Source organism: Pan troglodytes, chromosome 5 (genome assembly GCF_028858775.2).
Source record: "Pan troglodytes isolate AG18354 chromosome 5, NHGRI_mPanTro3-v2.0_pri, whole genome shotgun sequence".
NCBI classification, from domain to species: Eukaryota; Metazoa; Chordata; class Mammalia; order Primates; family Hominidae; genus Pan; species Pan troglodytes.
Window position 1 is genome coordinate 19,540,579 of NC_072403.2, and position 22,656 is coordinate 19,563,234.

A 22,656-nucleotide genomic window follows, 5' to 3' on the forward strand; every position below is an offset into this window, starting at 1 on the left:
CCCTTCAGAATGTAAGTTCTGTGAAGGTGCGGATTTTTTTAATTCAATTTTTATTGAGATCTAATATACATAAAGTAAAAGTCACCAGTTTTAAGTGTACAATTTAATGAGTTTTAACAAATGGACATAGTTGTATAGCCAGCATCATAATCACAATATGGAACAATTCTGTCCCTCCAGAACATTCCTTCATGGCCCTTTGCAGTCTGTGCTCTCCCATCCCACTGGCTCAGGAAATCCCTAGCTTTGGAAGACAAGGAATTGTTTGATTGTTCGAGATGGAGTTTTGCTCTTGTTGCCCAGGCTGGAGTACAATGGCGTGATCTCGGCTCACTGCAACCTCCGCCTCCCAGATTCTCCTGCCTCAGCCTCCCGAGTAGCTGGGATTACAGGCATGCACCGCCACACCCGGCTAATTTTTGTATTTTTTAGTAGAGACAGGGTTTCACCATGTTGGCCAGGCTGGTCGCAAACTCCTGACCTCAGGTGATCCACCCATCTTGGCCTCCCAAAGGACTGGGATTACAGGCATGAGCCACCGCGCCCGGCCTCTGTTTGTTTTATTCATTGCATTGTCTCCAGTTTCCAGAACTCTGGCACATTATAGGTGCTTAACGGATTTTCGTTGGCTGAACGAAAGCAGTCATAAATAAATACTGCAATACATGTCTTCCATGGTTAGTAGCTCATTTCTCATTGAATGCAGAGTTCATGAAGCTGCCCCTTCCTTTTTCTGAACATCTGAGCCTGGCAGATGTTTGGGTGTTTTGCCTCCTGCCTGCTGCCATCTGGGCGAAGGGTGGGGGTCATTACCTTAAAGGTGAAGTGGGGAGAAAGGAGAGCAGAGAACATTAGGGGCCAGCAAGAAAGAGGGGCCACTGGGCATTCCCTGGATTAGCAGCAGCAGAGGGTGGGAGGTCAGAGGGTGCGGGAGGATCTCGGAGGAGGGGCGCTTAGTTGCGTCCGAAAAGGCTCAGAGTTTGCAGACAAAGCAAAGAAGTCAATAGAATGTATTTGACTCCAACACCCTTCCAGGGACACCTGTGGACATGTTCCTGTGCCACCTATAAACTGCTCCAGGCCATGTGTTCTAGGTGAAGAGCAGGGTCAGTGTGGGTCAACCTCTCACATGGCAAAGGCTGGCATTGCCACTAAGCAGAGGGGCCTTTACGGTAGAATGAAATGCACATGTGTTCAATGTAGGAAGTGTCTCCTTGATAAAGAAGCCATATTTCTTTTTAAAATTATTGAGGCAGAATTTCCTTAGAATAAAATGCACCCATGTGCATTGTGTGTACAGTTTGATGAGTTTTAACAGGTGCATGCAACTGCGTAACACCCCCACCTCCACTATCAAGAAACAGAATGTTTCAGTCATCGCTGAAAGTTCCCTGTGCCTTTCCCTGCCAGCCCCCAGCCCCAGACAACCCCTACTTGGCTCCTTTACCAGAAAGGAGGTTTGTTTCTCCCAGAACCATATTTAAAGTGTATGTATTTTATCTATTCTGTTTATATATAAAAATACTTTTTATGTGTAGCTGTGTGTGTGTTTAGCTGTGTGTGTAGTTGCATGTATGTGTGTAGTTGTGTATGTATGTAGATGTGTGTACTTCTGTGCATGTAGGTGTGTGTATGTAGATGTAATTGGGTGTATATGTTTAGTTGTGTGTGTATTAACAGATATGTGTAGTTATGTATATGTTGTGTAATTGTGTATGTTTAGTTGTGTGTGTGCAGTTGTGTGTATGTAGATGTGTGTAGTTGTGTATGTAGATATGTGTGTATGTTTAGTTGTGGGTGTAGTTGTGTATGTAGTGTGTATGTACAGTTGTGTGTATGTAGATGTGTGTATATGTTTAGTTGTGTGTAGTTGTGTGTATGTGTGTAGTTGTGTGTGTGTTTAGCTTTGTGTAGTGTGTGTGTGCAGTTGTGTGTGTATGTAGATGTGTGTAGTTTGTGTAATAGCATATGTGTGTTTAGCTATGTGTGTGCAGTTTATACGTAGATGTGTGTAGTTGTGTGTGTTTGTGTGTGTAGTTGTGTGCATGTTTAGTTGTGTGTATAGTTGTGTGGATGTAGATGTGTGTAGTTGTGTGTGTATCTTTAGTGTGTGTAGTTATATGTATGTAGTTGTGTGTATGTCTAGTTGTGTGTGTGTGTGCAGTTGTGTGTGTGTAGATATGTGTAGTGTGTATGTATATTGAGTTGTGTGTGTTTAGTTGTGTGTAGATGTGCGTGTATGTAGATGTGTACTTGTGTGTGTGTGTATAGCCATAGCTATAGTTACAAAAACTGAGTTTCTCACCCATGGTCATTAGACCTCAATGGGCATTTTGCATTTCATGTTTTCCCTGGGTGTAGGTCAAAATGAGATCCACTTCGTATGTTTTAGGGCTGCATGAAAAAGGGGACTCGACCCAAAATACCTTCCTGCATGTTCCTTTACTTCATCTTCACAACTTACTTGGGAGGTAAATGGGACAGGTTGCATCATCCCTGTTTTGTCACTAAGGAAATTGACTGATTTCTCCAAGGTCCCTGGGCAGTCCCAGGATGGGGACGTAGGCTGGTACCCAGACCCTGCCTGGCATCTGCCATGTTGTTTGAACATAGTGCTGCCATCTCCAGCCTGCACCTTCCCGACGCTGCCTGTCTCTGCCTTAGGGAGGAAGGGCCTGTGCCCCAGGGTTCAGCATCCTGGCTGTCTCTGCCTCCCTCACTCCTGCCTCCTCTCCCACCCCCAGGACCTGGCAACTCCCCTGGCCTTTGCCCACAACCCGTCCCGGGTGTGGGAGTTCTACCACTACCGGCGGGAGGTCATGGGGAGCAAGGAGCCCAACGCCGGGCACCGCGCCATAGCCGAGTGTGAGACCCGGCTGGGCAAGCAGGGCCGGCGAGTCGTGGTCATCACCCAGAACATCGATGAGCTGCACCGCAAGGCTGGCACCAAGAACCTTCTGGAGATCCATGGTGAGAGACCCCCAGACTCCCATTCAGGGAACCAGCTTTAAAACACCTGTCCTGCTGTTTCAGCATCACCTCTGGTGCCTTCCCTCCCTCCCTGCTGGACACCCGTCCTGTCCCATAGGATGCTGTGGCATTTCCTTTGGGGACATGTTAGTGTCCCGTGGCACCTGGGCAGCTGCCTTTGGCCATGGGAGGAGCCCCTGACCCACTAACATTATTCACTCAGCAGTTCCTACATCCTCGCTGCTCAGGGTGGTCTAAGAGCCAGCAACATTTGGCGTCCCCCAAGAGCTTGTTAAAAATGCAGAATCTCAGGCCCCATAGGCCCCACTGAATCAGAATCTGCATGTTCCCATGAGCCCAGGTGGCTGGTGTGCTTTTTATACTGGAGGAACGCTGGGGTGCACAGCTGCGTGACCCTTTCCTCTGTGGAGGGGCACGGTACTGTGAGACAATGGCCTCAATGAGCTGAGGAATAAGAGGCCTGGCCCATTGGACAGCTGGGGCTTGAGCAGGGGCAGACTGCAGCATCTTGGGGTCTCCTGTCACTCCCCCTTCATCCTGGTGGGCACTCCCCCTTCATCCTGGTGGGCACTCCCCACTGAGGCTGTGCTTCTGCCCCGCCCTGGAGCCTCAGAGAGCTGCCAGCTCAGTGCTGGACACTGCACCAAACCCACCAAGCCTGTGATGTCGGTGGACCCCACTGAGGCTGTGCTTCTGCCCTGCCCTGGAGCCTCAGGGAGCTGCCAGCTTAGTGCTGGACACTGCACCAAACCCACCAAGCCTATGATGTCGGTGGAGTTTGTCTTGGGTCCCTCTGGGCTCCTTCCTCTGTCCTGGGTAACCCCTCACCCCTTCACTCTTGTCTTCTGGCTCCTCCCTTCTTTGCTGTCACCACAAATCTAACACATCCAGTTGTCCACAGTCATAATGGGCAAACTAGGGTTTCCCCCAAGGCCATTTGCATTTAAAGAGTCTGCATTCAAATCCAAGGAATGCATTTCTTATTTTTTAAGCATTTATTTCTCTTAATTTAATTTAATTTAATTTTTTTTTTTTTTTTTTTTTTTTTTTTTTTTAGCAATGGGGGTTTCACTCTTGCCCAGGCTGGGGTGCAGTGGCCCGATCATAGCTCATTGCAGCCTTGAACTCCTGGCCTCAAGGGATCTTCCCACCTCAGCCTCCAGAGTAGCTGGGACTACAGGCACATGCCAGCATGCCCAGCTACTTTTTAAAATTTTTGTGGAGAGTGTCTCACCATGTTGTCCAGGCTGGTCTCAAACTCTTGGCCTCAAGCAATCCTCCCTCCTCAGCCTCCTAAAGTTTTGGGATTACAGGCGTGAGCCACTGTGCCAGCCAAAAATGCATTTCTAAGTGTAGCATTTCCAGAAGCAGTGCACCAGTGGGGGGTGTTTGTTTTTGCGTGTGTGTGGTGAAGCTGCCTGCTTTTACTTAGATCACCCTGATAAGGAAAGCGAGGCACTACTCATTTCGACTGTGTCTGTCTTTTGTTCATCAGGAACAGCCAGCCACCTATTAACCGAGCATCTTTTTGGTACCTACATCTGCTGGGTCTGAGCCACTTTCCATGTGCCTCTGCTAATTTCCCTGCAGTGTCAGAATGTGGGCTATGTCATCGGCATAAAACCGAGATGACAATGCCTATCTTAGAGAATTGTTGTCGGGATTAAATAAGATCATATATGTGTGTTAGTCAGGACTTTTTAAAATTTCAAACGATGAGAACTCTCTTCTAACTTAGGTTAAAAAAAATCAATGGCATCTTCAGTCTGATGAAGGGTTTTTTTAAAGATGCATCATGTTTTTAATGTGGCATTTAGAATATAATCTGCCTAAACCATGATATACTATTTTATTATCCCTTAGAATTATTTTATACTTAGAGAAAGAGCTTGTTAAAACTTAGACACGTTCTTTAGAAATTATATCTTTCCAGGCATACATAAAGTATGAGTATGATAAACTGGTCCAAATATTTCTCATTATCTAGCTCTTCTAAATGATTCTGAGTGACTCAGAGCACGGATGTCTGTGTTTTCCATGCAGTTTCATGCTCTGTGTCTCGGGAGATGGATGATGCAGCGTTTCCTGAGAGAATGCCCCTCTGTTACAGCTGGGATTCTCATCCAAGCTCCTGACACACCTTCCGCAAGTTCACTATTGGGCCTGACATGTTCTTACCAAAAGGCATCAGTGGAAAGGCTGTAGACAACAGCCAAAACTTGCTTTCCTTCCTGAAGTGGCCCTTGAAGGGTTTGTTGGCGGAAGGATCCAGGGGCTGAATCTGCCCGGTCAGGCCACGGAGAATAACAACAAAGTCACCCCACATTTCAGTGTTCTCCTTCAACAAGTCTGTGCAAGCATGATGGTAATGTTACAGTCTCATCTGGCCAGTAGCAATTGTAGGACACATCTGAATTTCAGAGATGTGAAAATGGGGAAAAATGTCTATGCTAAAACTGACAAAGTAGGTTTATTGGCTCACAAAACTGAGGAGCCTAGGGGTGCAGCTTATGTCATCTTTCCTCCCGGCCCCTGTCCCCCTCCTTCTTTCAGCTTTGCTCACTCTTTGTGGTGGCCTCCCTCCTCCCTCTGCAATTGATCTGTCTCCACGCGCCAAGGGAGAGTGCCTCCGACGGCTCCAGGCTCTCCAGCTCAGCCACCTGCTCAGAAAATAAACCTCTGGGTAGGCTTGCTTGGTCCACACGCCCACCCTTCTGACCAAACACGACTGCAGAGGGATGGGCACCACATGGGGGCCGTGTGCAGCATGTGGCTGAGCTTGTATTTGGGATGTGACCCACAGCCCTATTGGCTCAGCATGCGAGAGAGCAGGGATGGTGCTCCCCAAGGAAGGACTGGTGGGCAGGACGGAGCAGCGCATGTCCACTAGGGTTGAAAGTGCTCTGCACGGCACCAGTTGCCTGGTACCCATTTCATAAACTGTGGCCACCATGATTGCTTCAGCTCAATAAGTGGTGGTTAGTATTAACAATTACTTTTTTCACTTATTAGTTGATTACTTATTTATTGAGGTGCTTTTGTATAAAAGATTCAAGCTTTCTGAAATCGAAGTTAAAATTTTGTAAACATATCCCACGCCATTGAACCTTTGTCAGTCATGTCAATAAATCATGCCCTTAGATTTAGGTTGAGCTCCCTCTACCCTATTGGCAACTTCTGCCCACTTGAACACCACTCCAAGGTCATCTGATGGCACATTAGTCATGGAGTTATTTATTTTTCCTCCAGATTATAAAGTCCTTGAGGGCATATGCTCTTGACTGGCTTAAGAGTACTGCATGCCTCTGTTTCCCATGAAAGCTAAAGCTAGGGTAGGCCCATTTGCTAAAATGAAGTATGGCTCAGTGTGGCGGTGCACACCTATAGTCCCAGCTGCTCAGGAGGCAAAGGTGGGAGGATCGCTTGAGCCCATGAGTTGGAAGCTGCAGTGAGCTATGATCGTACTACTACACTCCAGCCTGGGTAACTGGGTGAGACCAAAACATGAAATGAAGTGTGAAAAATAAAGTATCTTATACCCTTTTAGACATGGAGAAGGTTGCTCTTGATTATACTAAATTCTGGATTTGCTTCATATGTATTTTTCAGGTAGCTTATTTAAAACTCGATGTACCTCTTGTGGAGTTGTGGCTGAGAATTACAAGAGTCCAATTTGTCCAGCTTTATCAGGAAAAGGGTAATTATACCACACTACAGAATAAGTATAGGTTGTTTTCTCCTTTAGGTTGAACATAAATGTGAGGAAATTGAACATTCATCAAAGATTCCCATGGATATTTATGAGAAATAAGACTAAATACAAGGCTGGGTGCAGTGGCTCATGCCTGTAATCCCAACACTTTGGGGTTACGAGGTGGGGAGATTGCTTGAGTTCAGGAGTTCAAGACCAGCCTGGGCAACACAGTGAGAAACCTGTCCTACAAAAAAACAAAACAAAACAAAAAACCACAAAAATTAGCTGGGTGTGGTGGCACATGCCTGTAGTCCCAGCTACTAGGGAGGCTGAGGTGGGAGGGTTATTTGAGCCTGGGAAGTCAAGGCTGCAGTGAGCTGAGATCATGCCACTGCACTACAGCCTGGGTGACAGAGGGAGACCCTGTCTCAAAAAACAAACAAACAAACAAAAAAACTAAATATAGCCATGTGATAAAAGAAATATTTTGCTCACAACTTACAGTGTTAAGTGAAAACCACAGGGTCCTAAATTTGTACACACAATGAGTTCGTGTATCTGTATATAGTTAAAAGACCAGAAGAAAATACAACAAAATGTTAATAAGGAATATCAGGAGTGGAGGGATTATGGGTAATTTTCAATTTCTTCTTTATATCTTTCTGAATTTTCCTACATTTCTATTATGAACATGTACTATTATTACAATGAGGAAAAAATTTGAGGGTAGACACAATATTGAGAAAAATTCCACTCAGCCTTTTAAAAACAGTATAAATTGTATAAGGACTATATAATGTCATTGCAGAGGATACAAATGATGATGATGTATAAAGGTAAACATGAAGTTCCCCCTTAGCACACCCAGCCACTCCAGCCCTCCCCACACATGCATTCCCTCACTGGCAGTACAACCACTGGTGATTTTTTTTTTTCTGAGACAGGTTCTTGCTCTGTTTCCCAGGCTGGAGTACAGTGGCACAATCACACCTTACTGCAGCCTCCAACTCCTGGGCTCAAGCAATCCTCCTGCCTCAGCCTCCCAAGCAGCTAGGACTATAGGCACACATCACCACACTCAGCTAATTTTTGTATTTCTGGTAGAAATGCAGTCTTACTATATTGCCGAGGCTGGTCTTGAACTTCTGGCCTCAAGCAGTCCTCCCACTTTGGCCTCACCAAATGCTGGGATTACAGGCATAAGCCACTATGCCCAGCACCACTGGTAATTAATGGCTTGGGGTCCTTCCTTCTAATGCCCTTCCAAGTGAGCATGTATTAATTAGGAGTTTTATACCACATACTGCCAGGCAATTATACAAACTGAGTTATGTTGTTTCTTTATTTTTTATTATGCCAATAACAATCTTTCTTTTCTAATATTATTTACTTCAGTGCTCCAGAACCTGGAACTCAAGATGCCAGCATCCCAATTGAGAAACTTCCCCGGTGGGTAAAAAACTCTGATTTGTACTGGTGTTCCAGGTTACCAAAACAAAAAAAAAAACAGACATCAAAACCTAAACATGTATTTGGCAAGACGCCTCTTAAGTCAAATGCACAAATGTAAAAACCAGGCTTGACCTCTGAGACCAAAAGTGAAAGGACAAAGGATGAACCAAATTAGGATGAAAAGAATGATTTCTTTCCAACCTCTTTTTGCTTTGTGTTCTGGTAGGATCATTTGAGGTCGGGAAAGTTTCTGAAGCTGTCGTGCGACAGGTGGTTACCCAGTGTATAGAAAGCATAGGGGCTGACCTGTAACTGGTCAAATAACATCACTGGCATTATTAATCCAGGGTTAGGGAGGCAATGAAAGGACCTGAATAGGAGAGGTTACAGGACCAAACAGAATGTTCATAGATTAAAAAAAAAAAAAAAGGAAGATTTTTATGCCAATTTTTCAAAACCAGGCATTAAAACAGCACTTCTATAACCTGTAATTGGATTAGAGGTTTTTTGTTGTGTTTAGTTTATTTATTTTTTTTTTTTGAGATGGAATCTCACTCTGTCACCCAGGCTGGAGTGCAGTGGTACGATCTTGGCTCACTGCAACCTCCGCCTCCTGGGTTGAAGTGATTCTTCTGCCTCAGCCTCCCGAGTAGCTGGGATTATAGGCGCCCGCCACCACGCCCGGCTATTTTTTGTGTTTTTAGCAGCGATGAGGTTTCGCCATGTTGGCCAGGCTGGTCTCAAGCTCTTGACCTCAGATGATCCACCCGCCTCAGCCTCCCAACATGCTGGGATTACAGGCGTGAACCACTGCACCCGGCTGGATTAGAGTGTTTTTAAGGTAAAATAAAACAGCACTTCTAAAAGTGTTTCATAGAACATTAATTTAATGTTACGTTGAGACATTACTTGAAAAAAACATGTTAGGCACTCAAATAAATATGGAAATGTTAGACTAAACAAAGTTAAAATATGTTTGCTTTACTGCAGGACTTTTTAGAGCATTTAATCCACATTGCTGCCTTCTAAAAAGTGGTTGTAATATGTATGTTAATGCTTTACTGGCTTATTTAACCACAGAACCTTTTAAATTTTCCTCATGAGGGTTTTAATTGCTAAATATTAAAAGTTTTCTTCTGAAGGAATAGGTAGACCTGGAGGATTCCTGTGATGCAGGAGATTACTATGATGAAAATGGTGTTTGGGGGATGGTTTTAGGAGGTGTATAGAAGGTAACCCTGAGGTAGGAGGGAGTGAAAGAAGAGATTTTTAGTAATGGACACAGGAAAGCTGGCTACATACTGGGCCAGAGAGACGTGAACCTGAGAGAACATGAAAGCAGGTCATTGATGAAATTAGGGGATGCTTGGGGTGGGAGGCAAATCTGAGTCCAGTATGTCTCCCAGGTCTGGGTGGCTGTGAGCACAAATGTGAGCATAATGAATGAACTGGGAAAGCTTAGCTGAAACAATGTGTCAGCACATCAAGTACATACAGACAAGATAAAAAATAAGGACAGTTCTGCAGGGCACGGTGGCTCATGCCTGTAATCCCAGCACTTTGGGAAGCCGAGGAGGGCAGATCACCTGAGGTCAGCAGTTTGAGACCAGCCTGGCGAATGTGGTGAAACAGGTCTCTACTAAGAATAGGAAAATTAGCTGGGTGTGGTCACACACGACTGTAGTCCCAGCTACTCAGGAGGCTGAGGCAGAATTGCTTGAACCTGGGAGGCAGAGGTTGCAGTGAGCGGAGACCATGGCATTGCACTTCCGCCTGGGCAGCAGAGTGAGACTCCGTCTCAAAAAAAAAAAAAAAAAAAAAAAAAGACCATTAAACCTGATGCTTCATAAGCAAGGCAAGTTTATATAGGCTGGGAGGGAGGGTGTAGGGAATAAGAGGCATCAGAGGTGACCCATCTGGATGTACTGGGTTTGGGGCAGCCCCTGGCCTCCCTCCGATCCAGCTGGGCAGACTTGGCTCAGGGTTGGCTTAAGGATCCCATTCTTCCAGGTGTGAAGAGACAGGCTGCGGGGGCTTGCTGCGACCTCACGTCGTGTGGTTTGGAGAAAACCTGGATCCTGCCATTCTGGAGGAGGTTGACAGAGAGCTCGCCCACTGTGATTTATGTCTAGTGGTGGGTCACGCCCTTCCCTAACCCCAGGACAGGACTGGAGTTTGTTATTTTTTCCTTCCCCCTCTCCTCTTTTCCTTCCTCCCTCCCTTGCTTCTTTCCTTCCCGCCTTCTCTCCTCCCTCCATTTCTTCCTTTCCTTCAAATGTATGTTGAGAGGTCTTTGTGGTATCCTATAGAAAAACTGAGAAACAATGAATAAGAATTTATATTAAAATAGGAAACCATGCATGTCTTGGGCATCTCAAAGCCTCCTCCCCCAGCCCCACCAAAAACAAAGAAAAGAACATGCTATTGGTTTTTTAAATAATACATGCTTATGATTAAATTTAATTGAGAACATGCAAAAATTATCACATTATAAAGAGGAAATTAGAAATCGCCCATAGTTCTGCTATCCAGAAATAGTTACCGTTAGCAGTTTAGTATGTTTTCTTCTAGACCCAGGAGTGAGCAAACAGCAGCCTTTGGGCCACATTGGGCCTGCTACCTGTTTTTGGAAATAAAGTTTTATTGGAACTCAGCCACACTCATTCTTCCACACACTGTCTATGACTACTTTCAGACTACAAGTGGCAGAGTTGAGTACTTGTGACAGAGATTGAATGGCCTGCAAAGCCTGAAAAATTTACTGTATGGTCATTTTCAGAATAAGTTTGCCCACCTCTGGTCTAAACCTTTTCTTATGCAGATGTACACGTATTAATTAAAATTCAAAACTGAGTTCACGACATATGTTCTGTTTTGAAACTACTTTGTTCACGCAGCAGTTCACTTAGCATGTTCCATATCAATACGTCTAAATCAATATCATCTTTCAATTGACTGTATGGTGTTTTATATGGATAAGGAATGATATATTTAGCTAATTCTCTACTGTAAGACATTTGGGCTATTTCAAATTTTGATAGTTTAATCAATGATATCGTGAATATCCTTAGATAGAAATCTTAGCATGCTCTTCAAATGATTTCCTTAGGACACATTTCCTAAAAGTGGGATTCATTGGACAGATTGTATGCGTATTTCAAATTTTTCTTGACACGTCTTTAAAGGAGAGGCACTTTCTTGTGGTGCGTATTCATTCAGCCAGTATTTAAAGAATGCTCCCCAACGCTGAGTGTAGTACCACTGTTGATGATGGATTGTTACATGAGAAAAGCCGGTTTACAAAACAGGTCATGCTCTTCCCATCCCTGTAAAGAATGTTTATAAGCAAATATTTATAAGAGAAAACCTAAGAGGACATACATGAAAATGTTAACAGTGGTTATCTTGGGGTAAGATTATGGATGATATGTATGTTTTTTTCTTCGTATTTTCTACCTTTAACAAAAAGATAGAAAATATGTTTTAAAAAGTTATGGATCATTTGTTTAACTTTAAAAAGCAGAAACAAAACCAGAATTAACCCCAAAACATGTTGATTGAGTCACTTCTATGTCACTCTTTGCATAACTCTCCTTTTCATGTCACATATTCTTCTCGATTCTAGTGATTGATCAAAGGACACCTCTTCACTTTCCCTTGTCCCTTGGACACCCTGTTTTATCCCATCCTGTTTGGCTTTTCTCACACCTGCAACCACAGACCTGCCTGAGTTTGTGTAAGGTTTTCTGAAAAAATGTTCCTTCTCCTTGTCGTCTGGCTGTTTGTTCATCTCCATGTACTTGCCTTGTAGGTGGGCACTTCCTCTGTGGTGTACCCAGCAGCCATGTTTGCCCCCCAGGTGGCTGCCAGGGGCGTGCCAGTGGCTGAATTTAACACGGAGACCACCCCAGCTACGAACAGATTCAGGTACTGGGATACCCTGATGGGAGAGGGAGATGTGGGAGGCAGGTACAGACATGGTCATCTAAACATAGTTGACCTACTCCTCTAATTTTTAAAAAAGACATAGGGTTTGTGTTTTTTTGTTTGATCTGCAGTTGCTTTTATGGAAGAACAAAATCATTCACTGTAGACTAAGGTAGGATAGCTCTGTCATTGTACGCGAAATTTGCCGTGGGACTTTTGTTTGTTCACATTTTGAAAGCTCTTCTTGGATTCCTTAGGCTTTGCTTTCCCTTACATTTTTAAGCTAGACTTAGTGATGACCTTTAGTTGTAGGTTACCCAAATGCTCTGCAAGTAAGCCTGGGAGACGCCCTTGCAGAACCTCATCACCTGCCGTTCTTACTGGGAGGCCACCTGGCAGATTCCCCTTTGGTCTAATCGCCAAGGTTATTTGTATCTGTGGCCATATTATGACACTGATCCTGCTTCCCAAGTTTGGGTGGGAAGTGTAGATTGTCATAGTATGCATTTTTAGTCTTATTCCTGGGTCTGTTTTATTTCTTCATCCATGTTCTGTCTTTTTTCTCACCCCAACTTTTTTTTTGCCTTTACCTCTAATTCTTGTCCATCTAGTTAATTCCTTTTGAATAAGTTAGAATATAAATAAGTAGTAAATTAATATAAATGAATAAAATAGAAAACTTCATTGAAGCATCTTGTCATTACTTTAATCAACAGTTTCCAACCTTGGCTGCATATTTTAAAAATACTGATGCCTGGGTGCCACCTCATGAAATTTCGATGTCATTGCTGTGAGTTGCAGCCCAGATATCATCATTTTGATAAGCTTCCTAGGTGATTCCTGTGTACAGCCAGGATAGGAACCACTCTTCAAAGTCTTTGCTGGGATTTAAAAAAAAAAAAGAAAAAAGAAAGAAAAGGGGCCACAGACACTTCAGTAGGCCCCTCCTCAAGTGAGTGAACTGGCTCTGGGCCTCTTCTTTTCCATGGGTCTTTTTGGTCAGCTACAGCCTGTGTTCTTGATCCATAGTTCTTCATTTGTGTGTGAGTAGTAGGAACTAAGAAGATAGCCTTAAAAAAAAATTGCCTCCTATGCAAAACTTATACTCTGAAAACTACAGAACATTATTGGAAGAAATAAGGAAGGCCTAAATGAATGGAAACATATCCAATGTTCATGGATTGGACAACTTAATATGATTAAGATGGCAATGCTCCCCAAATTGATCTATGGGCTCAATCAACTCAGTCCCTATCAAAATCACAACTGGCTTTTTACAGCAATTAATTGAAAAGATTAATCTAAAATTCATATGAAAATGCAAGGGACCCAAAATAGCCAAAACAAAATGAAAAATGAAGTTGGAGAACTCATACTTCCCAATTCCAAAACTTACTATGTATTAACTAGGCATGATGGCACATGCCTGTAATCCCAGCTACTTGGGAGGCTGAGGCAGGAGAATCGCTTGAACCTGGGAGGGGGAGGTTGCAGTGAGCCGAGATTGTGCCATTGCACTCCAGCCTGGGCAACAAGAGCAAAACTCCGTCTCCAAAAAAAAAAACTTACTACAAAGTTGCAGTAATCAAGACAGTGTGGCACTGGCATAGGATAGATATATAGAATCAGTGGAGTAGAATTGAGAGTCCAGTAAAAAACAAAACAAAACAGAACAATAAAACAAACCTCACATTCATGGTCAACTGATTTTTGAAAAGAGTGGCAAGACAATTTGATGAAATACAGTCTTTTTCAAGAAATAGTGCTGGATACCCACATGCAAAAGAATAAGCTTGGACCCCTCTGTCACAGCATTACAAAAAATAACCCAAAATGGATCATAGACCTAAATGTAAGAGCTAAAAGTATAAAATGTCAAAAGAAAATGTAGGAGTAAGTCTTTGTAACCTTGGGTTAAAGCTTTCTTAGATATGACACCAAAAGAGCAAGTAACATAAGAAAAATGGATAAATTGGACTTTATCAAAATTTAAAACTTCTGTATTCCAGTGAGTACCATCGATTAAGTAAAAAGACAACCCATAGGCCGGGTGCGGTGACTCACGCCTGTAATCCCAGCACTTTGGGAGGACGAGGCAGGTGGATCATGAGGTCAGGAGATCGAGACCATCCTGGTTAACACGGTGAAACCCCGTCTCTACTAAAAATACAAAAAATTAGCCGGGCGTGGTGTTGGGCATCTGTAGTCCCAGCTACTCGGGAGGCTGAGGCAGGAGAATGGCGTGAACCCGGGAGGTGGAGCTTGCAGTGAGCCGAGATCGCACCACTGCACTCCAGCCTGGGCAACAGAGCCAGACTCCGTCTCAAAAAAAAAAAAAAAAAAAAAAAAAAAAAAAAAAAAAAAAAAAAAGACAACCCATAGAATCGGAGAAAATATTTGTAAGTCTAATATTTGATATTTGATAAGGGATTTGTACCCAGGATATATAAAGAACTCTTACAACTATAAATAATAAAAAGACAATCCGATTAAAAACCAGGTCAAAATATTTGAAAAGACATCTCTCCAAATATATACACATGGCCAATAAGCATATTGAAATGATGTTCAATATCAAAACCACAATGAGATACCACTTCACAGCCACAAGCGTGGCTATAATTTTTAAGATAAAGGAAAATCACAAGTGTTGATGAAGAAATTGGAACCCTCATACATGGCTGATGAGAATGTACAATGGCGCAGTCATTTTAGAAAACAATGTGGTATTTAAATATAGGGTTACTATATGATCTAGCAATTCTACTCCTTGGTATACAGTCCTAGAAATGAAATCATACATCTACACAAAAATTTGTACACAAATGTTCATAGCAACTTGTTCATGGAAAAAGTAGAAACAACCCAAACGTCCATCGACTGAAGGATGAATAAATAAAATTTGGTATGTTTGTACAATGGACTGTATTTTAGCCATAAAAAGAACGAGGTATCCATATATGCTACTACATGGATGACCCTTGAAAACGTTATGCTAAGTGAAAGAAGCCAGTCATAAAAGACCACATATGGTATGACTTCATTTATACGAAATATCTAGAATAGGCAGATCAATAGAGAGAAGGTAGATGAGTGGTTGTTTTGGCTGGGAGTAGGGAGGAATTGGGAGTGGGTGCTAATGAGAACAAGTTTCTTTGAGGTTGTTAAAAATGCTCTAAAGTTGATTGTGGTGATGGTTGTATAATTCTGTGAATACACTAAAAGCCACTGAATTATATATTTGAAATAGGTGGATTGTATGTGAATCAAATCTCAATAAAGCTGTTAGATAAAAAGTTAAATGATCTTCTAACTTATCTCCTGAAAAATGCACATTGAGCCTCCATCTGATTTGTGTTGTGGCACCTATGTGGAGCAGCTGGGCCACTTAGCATGACTAAGGGTAGTAATACCGGAGCTAGGCAGCTCAAGCCTCCTATCTGTTTGAAAGACCATCAGAAAACTCGAAGAGTGGGACAGGATAAACTTTGTGAAGCAGGACATGAGCTATGTCCCCAGTTTGGTTCTTCTAATATGGTTTATTTTCAGTCATTTGATCTCCATCTCATCTCTAATTATTATAAAGAATTAAAACAAATCATCATTGTAGAAAAGCAAGAAAATGCAGATAGAGAAAAAGAAGAAAATAAAACTGGAGTATTTCCACAACCCAAGTTTAGAGTTAGCCCCCACCTCCCATGCCATGGACTGAGCAGCAGGGGCCCAGCATCCCTTGGATATGGTGGCTGTGTCTTCATGTGAAAGAAACTGAACTTGGTGGTTTTTCCTGCCAGTTCAGGAGAGATTCTTGGCATGTAATATATATCACTGCTCAAGTCAAGCCTCCTAAAACCACAGACCTGTTTCAGCTGCTACTTCAGCCAAAATTCTTCAGCTTCATATTGTCTTGAAAACCTATGATTGTCTCTAACAAACAGGCTACTTGCTAGTTAGAAATTCTTATCAATTTGGCAAGCTACTTATCAACCAGACTGACCGCAAGAACTGTCATCTCATCAATGAAGGAGTAACTGATCAATGAAGCCAGCAATGCTTTTTTCTTGGCATCATCAAAGCTGACATTTAGAAGAGATGCTGGTGATAGTCATCTCATCCTACTCAATTTTTCAAAGGCAGAAACCAACCCTGGAGCAATTGAGAGGACTGTTTAAACACAGAGCTTAACAATGGCAGAATTATATATCTCGTGCTTAACAGATTTTGGTTGAACTCTACCCTAGGTCAGGGGTCAGCAAACTACTGCCTGTGGGCCAAATTTGCCCACCACCTGTATCTGTAAATAAGGTTTCACTGGAAGACAGCTGTGGCCATATGTTTGTATATTGTGTGTGGCTGCTTTTGCACTAGGATGACAGAGGTGAATAGTTGCAACAGAGACTGGCTGGTCTGCAAAGCCTAAAATATGTCCTGTGTGGCTCTTTACAGAAAAAGTTTTCTAGCCCCTGCTCTAGGTTACGGAGAAAAAAAAATGGAATAATGTTCTCTGCTACTTTTAACCTGATTTTCTTTGTTACCTAAATAGGCAGCTAGAATGCTGCCTATATTTTAATAAGGATTTGGATCTCACAAGACACCTTAGGCCTTACACAAGTTGTTCAGATTCTTTGCCCCAGTTCTAATCTAGAGACAAAGGCATAGAATTCTCCTCCCACAGGAATGTATTTATATTTTCAAGGTGTTAATTAGTTCCAGTTTTGGTTTTGTCGTTTTCCCCATGTCCGATGCTTATATTGGATGATTTCTGATAAACCCTGACTATTCCAATAAACCCTAGGCATTTTTGAATTTAAACCTCAGTGTTTTGACTGTTACTCAACCCCAGGGGGCCTTGGCTTGTAGGATTTGTACATTCGCTGAGGCAAAAATGGGACTGTCGCTGCAGGGAGCTGGTGGCCAGGGCCTTCAAAGCACCTTTGGCCCACTGTGCCCTGCAGCCACTATGTTGTGCCCTGTTGATCTTTAAATTTCTCTAAATGTTGAAATTTAATTAAAGTCCACAAATATTTATAAGTATCCACTATGTATCAGACACTGTTCTAAGTGCTTAGGATAGGATATATCAGTAAACAAAACAAATAGCTACCAAGGAAAGATTATATTCTAGTGGTGGAGGCAGACAGGTAAGCAGTGAACATAAGGTACACATTCTACAGCACGTGAGCAGGTGCTAAGAGACTGCACAAAGTAAAGATGCACAAACCTCATTAAGAAGAGATTGGAGCAAAGACTTGAAGGAGGTGAAGGAGGCAGCCGAAGACATAATCTGGGATAAGAGCTTTTCAGACACTGGGACCACCTGGAGCAGAGGCCCCTCAGTGTGGCTGGAGTGGAGTGAGGAAGTCCCAGGAGAGGCGAGCAGTAAAGTAATGGAGTTGGGGGCTCTGGGGAGGGAAGACACCCAAGCTACCTGCTGTTGGAGTTTAGAAGTCTAAGGAATTGTTAGGTAGAAGAGTTTTATAGATTGTTGTGGTTATATAGTTACCTATCTAGGGTGTGAAGAGGTCACTGCTTTGAAGCGATAGTTGACCGTGTGTGTTAGGGAAGTCCAGCGCTCTCCCTGGCTGTGCTGTCAAGGGCGGGTAGGGAAGCCCTCCTAGTCCATGCAGTCAGGGCTTAGTTGGTCTGTTCATTCAAAAAGCCACTGAAAACAAGACTAATAAAAAAGGACACATACATACTTTAAACATTTTGATATAAAGCATAAATCTACCTTCATTTGCTTTTTGTTTGTTTTTTGTTTTGTTTTGTTTTAAGACAGAGTCTTGCTCTGTTGCCCAGGCTGGAGTGCAGTGGCGCAATCTCGGTTTACTGGAAACTTTGCCTCCTGGGCTCAAGCAGTCCTCCCACCTAAGCCTCCTGAGTAGCTGGGATTACAGGCGTGCACCACCACACCTGGCTAATTTTTGTATTTTTAGTAGAGACAGGATTTCACCATGTTGGTCAGACAGGTCTCAAACTCCTGGCCTCAAGAGATCCACCTGCCTCCCGAAGTGCTGGGATTACAGGCGTGAGCCATCACACTTGGCCTGCTTTTTTTTTTTTTTTTTTTTTGGAATAGAGCTAAAGGCCTTTTGTTTGAGTTAGGGATCTGCTGATTGGAGCTCACCTTTCTTGTCGTATCCATAATCTTCCTCATGTTCCCCAAATACCCTTGAAGATACGAATGACTCCAGCCCTTATTTTATAAAACAAAACAGACAACCAGGAAAATCAGATCCCAAGGCCCCCACCTAGACTTCCTGAATCAGAATTTCTAGGGGGAGATGCCTGTTTATCTGTGTAGTTAGCAAATGACCCAGGTAATTCTTACCAAGAAACCTTGGCAAACACTGGATTACAACTTCTGGTTTTTGATATTTGTCTGTTTTTTTTTTTTTTCTTTTAAAGGAGAGCAAGAACTTAGGAAAAGAAACATGTGAAGCAGTCTTCCCCCATCTTTTACACCTACACCTAATTTAACCAAATTATATTTAGTGACTCAGTATGTCTTTCCCAAGCATTCAACTAGTTTTCCTAGAAATAACTCTCTTAACAGCTCTATTTTTGCAGTTTATTACGTAATTTTAAATGCAGCAGGATGATTACATTAACCAATACAAGTGGCGTGAGCAGATGTGGAGCTAACACTGTAGTCGTGGTTGTCCTACAACTGGTGGGGGCCGGCAGAGTGCACAGGTGTGCTAGAAAGAGGCTTTCAAACACTGTTCATGTTTGCCTTTCCCATTTTAAAAGTTGACATCTAAGGTTTTTTAAATCAAATATAGTTGGAGATGTGATTCCAAGTGCATTGGAAACACTGCCATTTTATTTATTTATTTATTGATGTTTGAGACAGAGTCTGGCTCTGTTGCCCAGGCTGGACTGCAGTGGCACGATCTCGACTCACTGCAACCTCCGCCTCCCTGGTTCAAGCGATTCTCCTGCCTCAGCCTCCCAAGTAGCTAGGACTACAGGTGTGCGCCACCACACCCAGCTAATTTTTTGTATTTTTTTTTTAGTAGAGATGGGTTTTCACCACATTGCCCAGGCTGGTCTCAAACTACTGACATCAGGCAATCTGCCTAGCTCAAGCTCCTAAAAGTGCTGGGATTACAGGCGTGAGCCACTGTGCCTGGCCGAAACACTGACATTTTAAAATAAAAACTACCATATCATTGTTTAAAATGTATCCAGTCCAATCTGAATGTTATAAATATCTGGTACATACCACCATCCATTTACAAAATAAATATACAAGCCCTTCCTTAACAATTGGAAACTTTGCATTTTTTCTTTTCTCTTTGAACTTGTATTTCCATTCTATCACTACTACAGAATTTATACTAATGTAATATATTTTTATGCAAGAAAATCTTTTACTGGCCAGGTACAATGGCTCATGCCTGTAATCCCAGCACTTTGGGAGGCTGAGGCTGGAGGATCACTTGAGGCCAGGAGTTCAGGACCAGCCTGGCCAACATGGCGAAACCCCATCTCTACTAAAAATACAAAAATTAGCCAGGCGTGGTGGTCCACACCTGTAATCCCAGCTACTTGGGAGGCTGAGGTGGGAGAATCCCTTGAGCCTGGGAGGCAGAAGTTGCAGTGAGCCAAGATCGTGCCACTGCACTCCGGCCTGGGTGACACAGTGAGACTCTGTCTTAAAAAAAAAAAAAAAAGAGAGAGAAAGAAAATCTTTTACTGACTACCTATTATACTTCTACAGCAAAATATCATATGAATTATTTAATTTTTTCAATTTCCTTAAAATGTTAAAAAATGCTTTACTAAAACATCTTCTAGATAGAATTATCACTAATCTGCAGTGCATAATTGTAAAAACAAAAAATACATATAAATGTAGATTAATAATTCCAAACAAGTAACATTTTATTGGATTTTTTTTTTTTTCTTTGAGATGGAGTTTTGCTCTTGTTGCCCAGGCTGGAGTGCAGGGTGCAGTCTCAGCTCACTGCAACCTCTGCCTCCTGGATTCAAGCGATTCTTCTGCCTCAGCCTCCTGAGTAGTTGGGATCACAGGTGCCTGCCACCACGCCCAGCTAATTTTTGTATTTTTAGTAGAGACAGGGTTTCACCATGTTGGCCAGGCTGGTCTCAAACTCCTGACCTCAAGTGCTTCGCCCACCTCGGTCTCCCAAAGTGCTGGGATTACAGGCGTGAGCCACTGCTCCTGGCCTGGAAATATATCCTTAATAGATGAATGGGGCATAAACTTTGAATTGGTCCATGTTTCTATGGCTGAGTGTTACCTATTGTTGGAAGGAGACAGTTCCTCCTGTTCTAACCCAATCCTCCTGTAGTCACCATAAACAAACCGGTATTCTGTCAAGATCAGGTTTATTGATTTAATGCAATGAGGGGGACCGGACCCCCGTAGAACTGAGAAGTGTTTCCCAACAAGGGAAAGGTGGAGTTATTAAAGCAATTGGGGGGAAATTTGAATGAAGTAGTTTTTGATAGACTCAAGCAACTAGCAGGGCTGTACAGTGTAAAGGGGTCAACATCATGTCTGGCTGGCAAAGTAGGCCAGGGTCCCACTTCCCCAGAAACTATAATACAAAGTTTAGATCAACGTGGAATGTTGTGTCCAGAAATCCCTTATCTGAAGCTCTGCACCTGGGTTGGAAATCCAGGCTGCTTCTCAGTATCAAAGTGACTTAGATCCTCAAGGCTAGAGGAATATTTCATTCTTTACTGCTATAATTTCAAATAGCAATGTTTCCAATAGTTTATTATATTAAGGAACAAAATCCAAAAGCAGTAGTCACTCAAAGAATGGAATTAAGACATTTTGCAGCTTATCCTAGGGGAAAATATATTGTTTCCTATTAACTTGGCAGCTGGCTTTACCCGTGTCTTTTATTCTGATCCAAAGAATCGCTGGGCAGATTTTGACCTGCCAAGCTAAATTTTACTTTTTCAATGTCAATTGTAATCTTCAGTGTTGTTTTTTATAGATGTAAGTACTGAAAGACCTGGGCCACCTAAACTCTGGGCATGAGGGAATTATTTTTTTTTTAAGAGAGGGAGCTCCCTCTGTCACCCAGGCTGGAGTCTGTACAGTGGTATAATCGTAACTCACTGCAGCTTCAAACTCCTGGCTCAAGTGATCCTCTCGCCTCAGCTTCCGGAGTTGCTGGGACTACAAGCTCGTGTCACCACGCATGGTTGTTTTTACTGTTACCTTTTTGTAGAGACGGGGTCTTGCCATGTTGCCCAGACTGGTCTCGAACTCCTAGCCTCAAGCGATCCTCCTGCCTCAGCCTCCCAAAGTGCTGGGATTCTAGGCATGAGTCACTATGCCCAGCCATGAAAGAAATTTTGGTATAGCCTTGCCACTCCAATTTTGGACCACCTTCCAAGTTGTATGCCAAAATACACAGAGTAATTTTGTATCATACTTAGCGATCTATTCACTGAAAATCCTTTCCGACCCTCTTTCAACTTTATTGAAAGCAAGAATGAAACCATCCTACTTACATATGAAGGTGTCAGATCTACACCAGTATTCCAGACGTCCCTCTATTTGGTACTCCATATGTTTCACACTCCCTCTATTTCACACTCGGGGATGAGGTATCATTGTAAAATTTGGGATGGGTGAGGGGTCCAGTTTGCTTTTGTAAGGCGGAAGAAGGGTGAATGTGGAAAGGGGCACTTGAAATCACTTAAGAAAGAGAAGAGGTGGAAATTGAGGATCTGGGAATTCCCTAAACGCTCCCCATGCCTGGCAGTAATTCCTGGATAACCACATACTGGCCTGGAACTTTCTGGAAGTCAGTGCTCAGCACGTGGCAGGGGGCAGACGGACTGGAGATGCCGTGTAGTCTGGGCTGTCCATTAAGTGGCACTCCGTTGATAGAACAAAGCATTTGAGGGATAAGGCAGTCACTATTTGTATTGTATCAAGAATAAATAATATAAATGAGTTACACTGAGGAAATGCCTTTTCCATTTTTAATTGTGCTCAACTGGTTTTCTTTTAATAATGCACGAGGAAGTCCTGCTTTTGCTTCTTATTCATAGTTTTTTGAAACAAAAGTCCATGATTTTTCTTCTTTTTTCTCCTTCCTCTTTCTCTTTTTTCTAACTACACCTCAGAAGCTAGTCAGAAAGTTCAACAGGTGGTTTGAGAGGCTCGTTGACTTAGCTGAGATCCTAGTGGTCAGATAGTGCATGAGTATTTTTTTCTCTTGTTCTCAGTACTACCTGTGAATGCTGCTGTAATGTTTTATGTATATATATATATATATATATACACACACACATATATATACACACATATATATACACAAAAAAGTATGTATTGTGTCTATATATAACATGCCAAACACATACGTGTTATATGATACACATAAAACATATATATGTATATAAAATACATATATAACACACATACATGTATATTTTATACTTACAATTTCAATGAGTTTGGCAGTACAGTCCCAAAATACACTTTACTTGCACAGGTTCTCAGGATTTGAAAAAAACAAACAGAATACACTTTGTAATCATGTCTCTTACACCTTGAAATAAAATTCTTCTTTATGGCACATAAATTCTAGACATTT

The 22,656-nt window shown here is 42.6% G+C and overlaps 1 protein-coding gene and 1 long non-coding RNA gene across 11 annotated transcripts in view; one reads left to right on the top strand and one right to left on the bottom strand.

Moving 5' to 3' along the window:
* SIRT5 (sirtuin 5) overlaps nucleotides 1-22,656 on the top strand; it is a 40,368-nt gene that overhangs the window by 14,715 nt on the left and 2,997 nt on the right. For all 10 annotated transcript variants that reach the window (XM_009450542.5, XM_054685600.2, XM_054685602.2 and 7 more), the window contains 5 exons: nucleotides 2,745-2,970; nucleotides 6,601-6,688; nucleotides 8,081-8,134; nucleotides 10,148-10,271; nucleotides 11,949-12,064. In XM_009450542.5, the coding sequence (XP_009448817.3) occupies nucleotides 2,745-2,970; nucleotides 6,601-6,688; nucleotides 8,081-8,134; nucleotides 10,148-10,271; nucleotides 11,949-12,064 (608 nt within the window). The remainder of the gene's footprint in view (nucleotides 1-2,744; nucleotides 2,971-6,600; nucleotides 6,689-8,080; nucleotides 8,135-10,147; nucleotides 10,272-11,948; nucleotides 12,065-22,656) is intronic.
* Nucleotides 10,369-22,585, bottom strand: LOC134810270 (uncharacterized). The gene is made up of 3 exons (XR_010157902.1): nucleotides 22,504-22,585; nucleotides 10,680-10,757; nucleotides 10,369-10,451 (listed from the first exon to the last, which is right to left on the bottom strand). It is a non-coding gene; the product is annotated as an uncharacterized LOC134810270 (long non-coding RNA).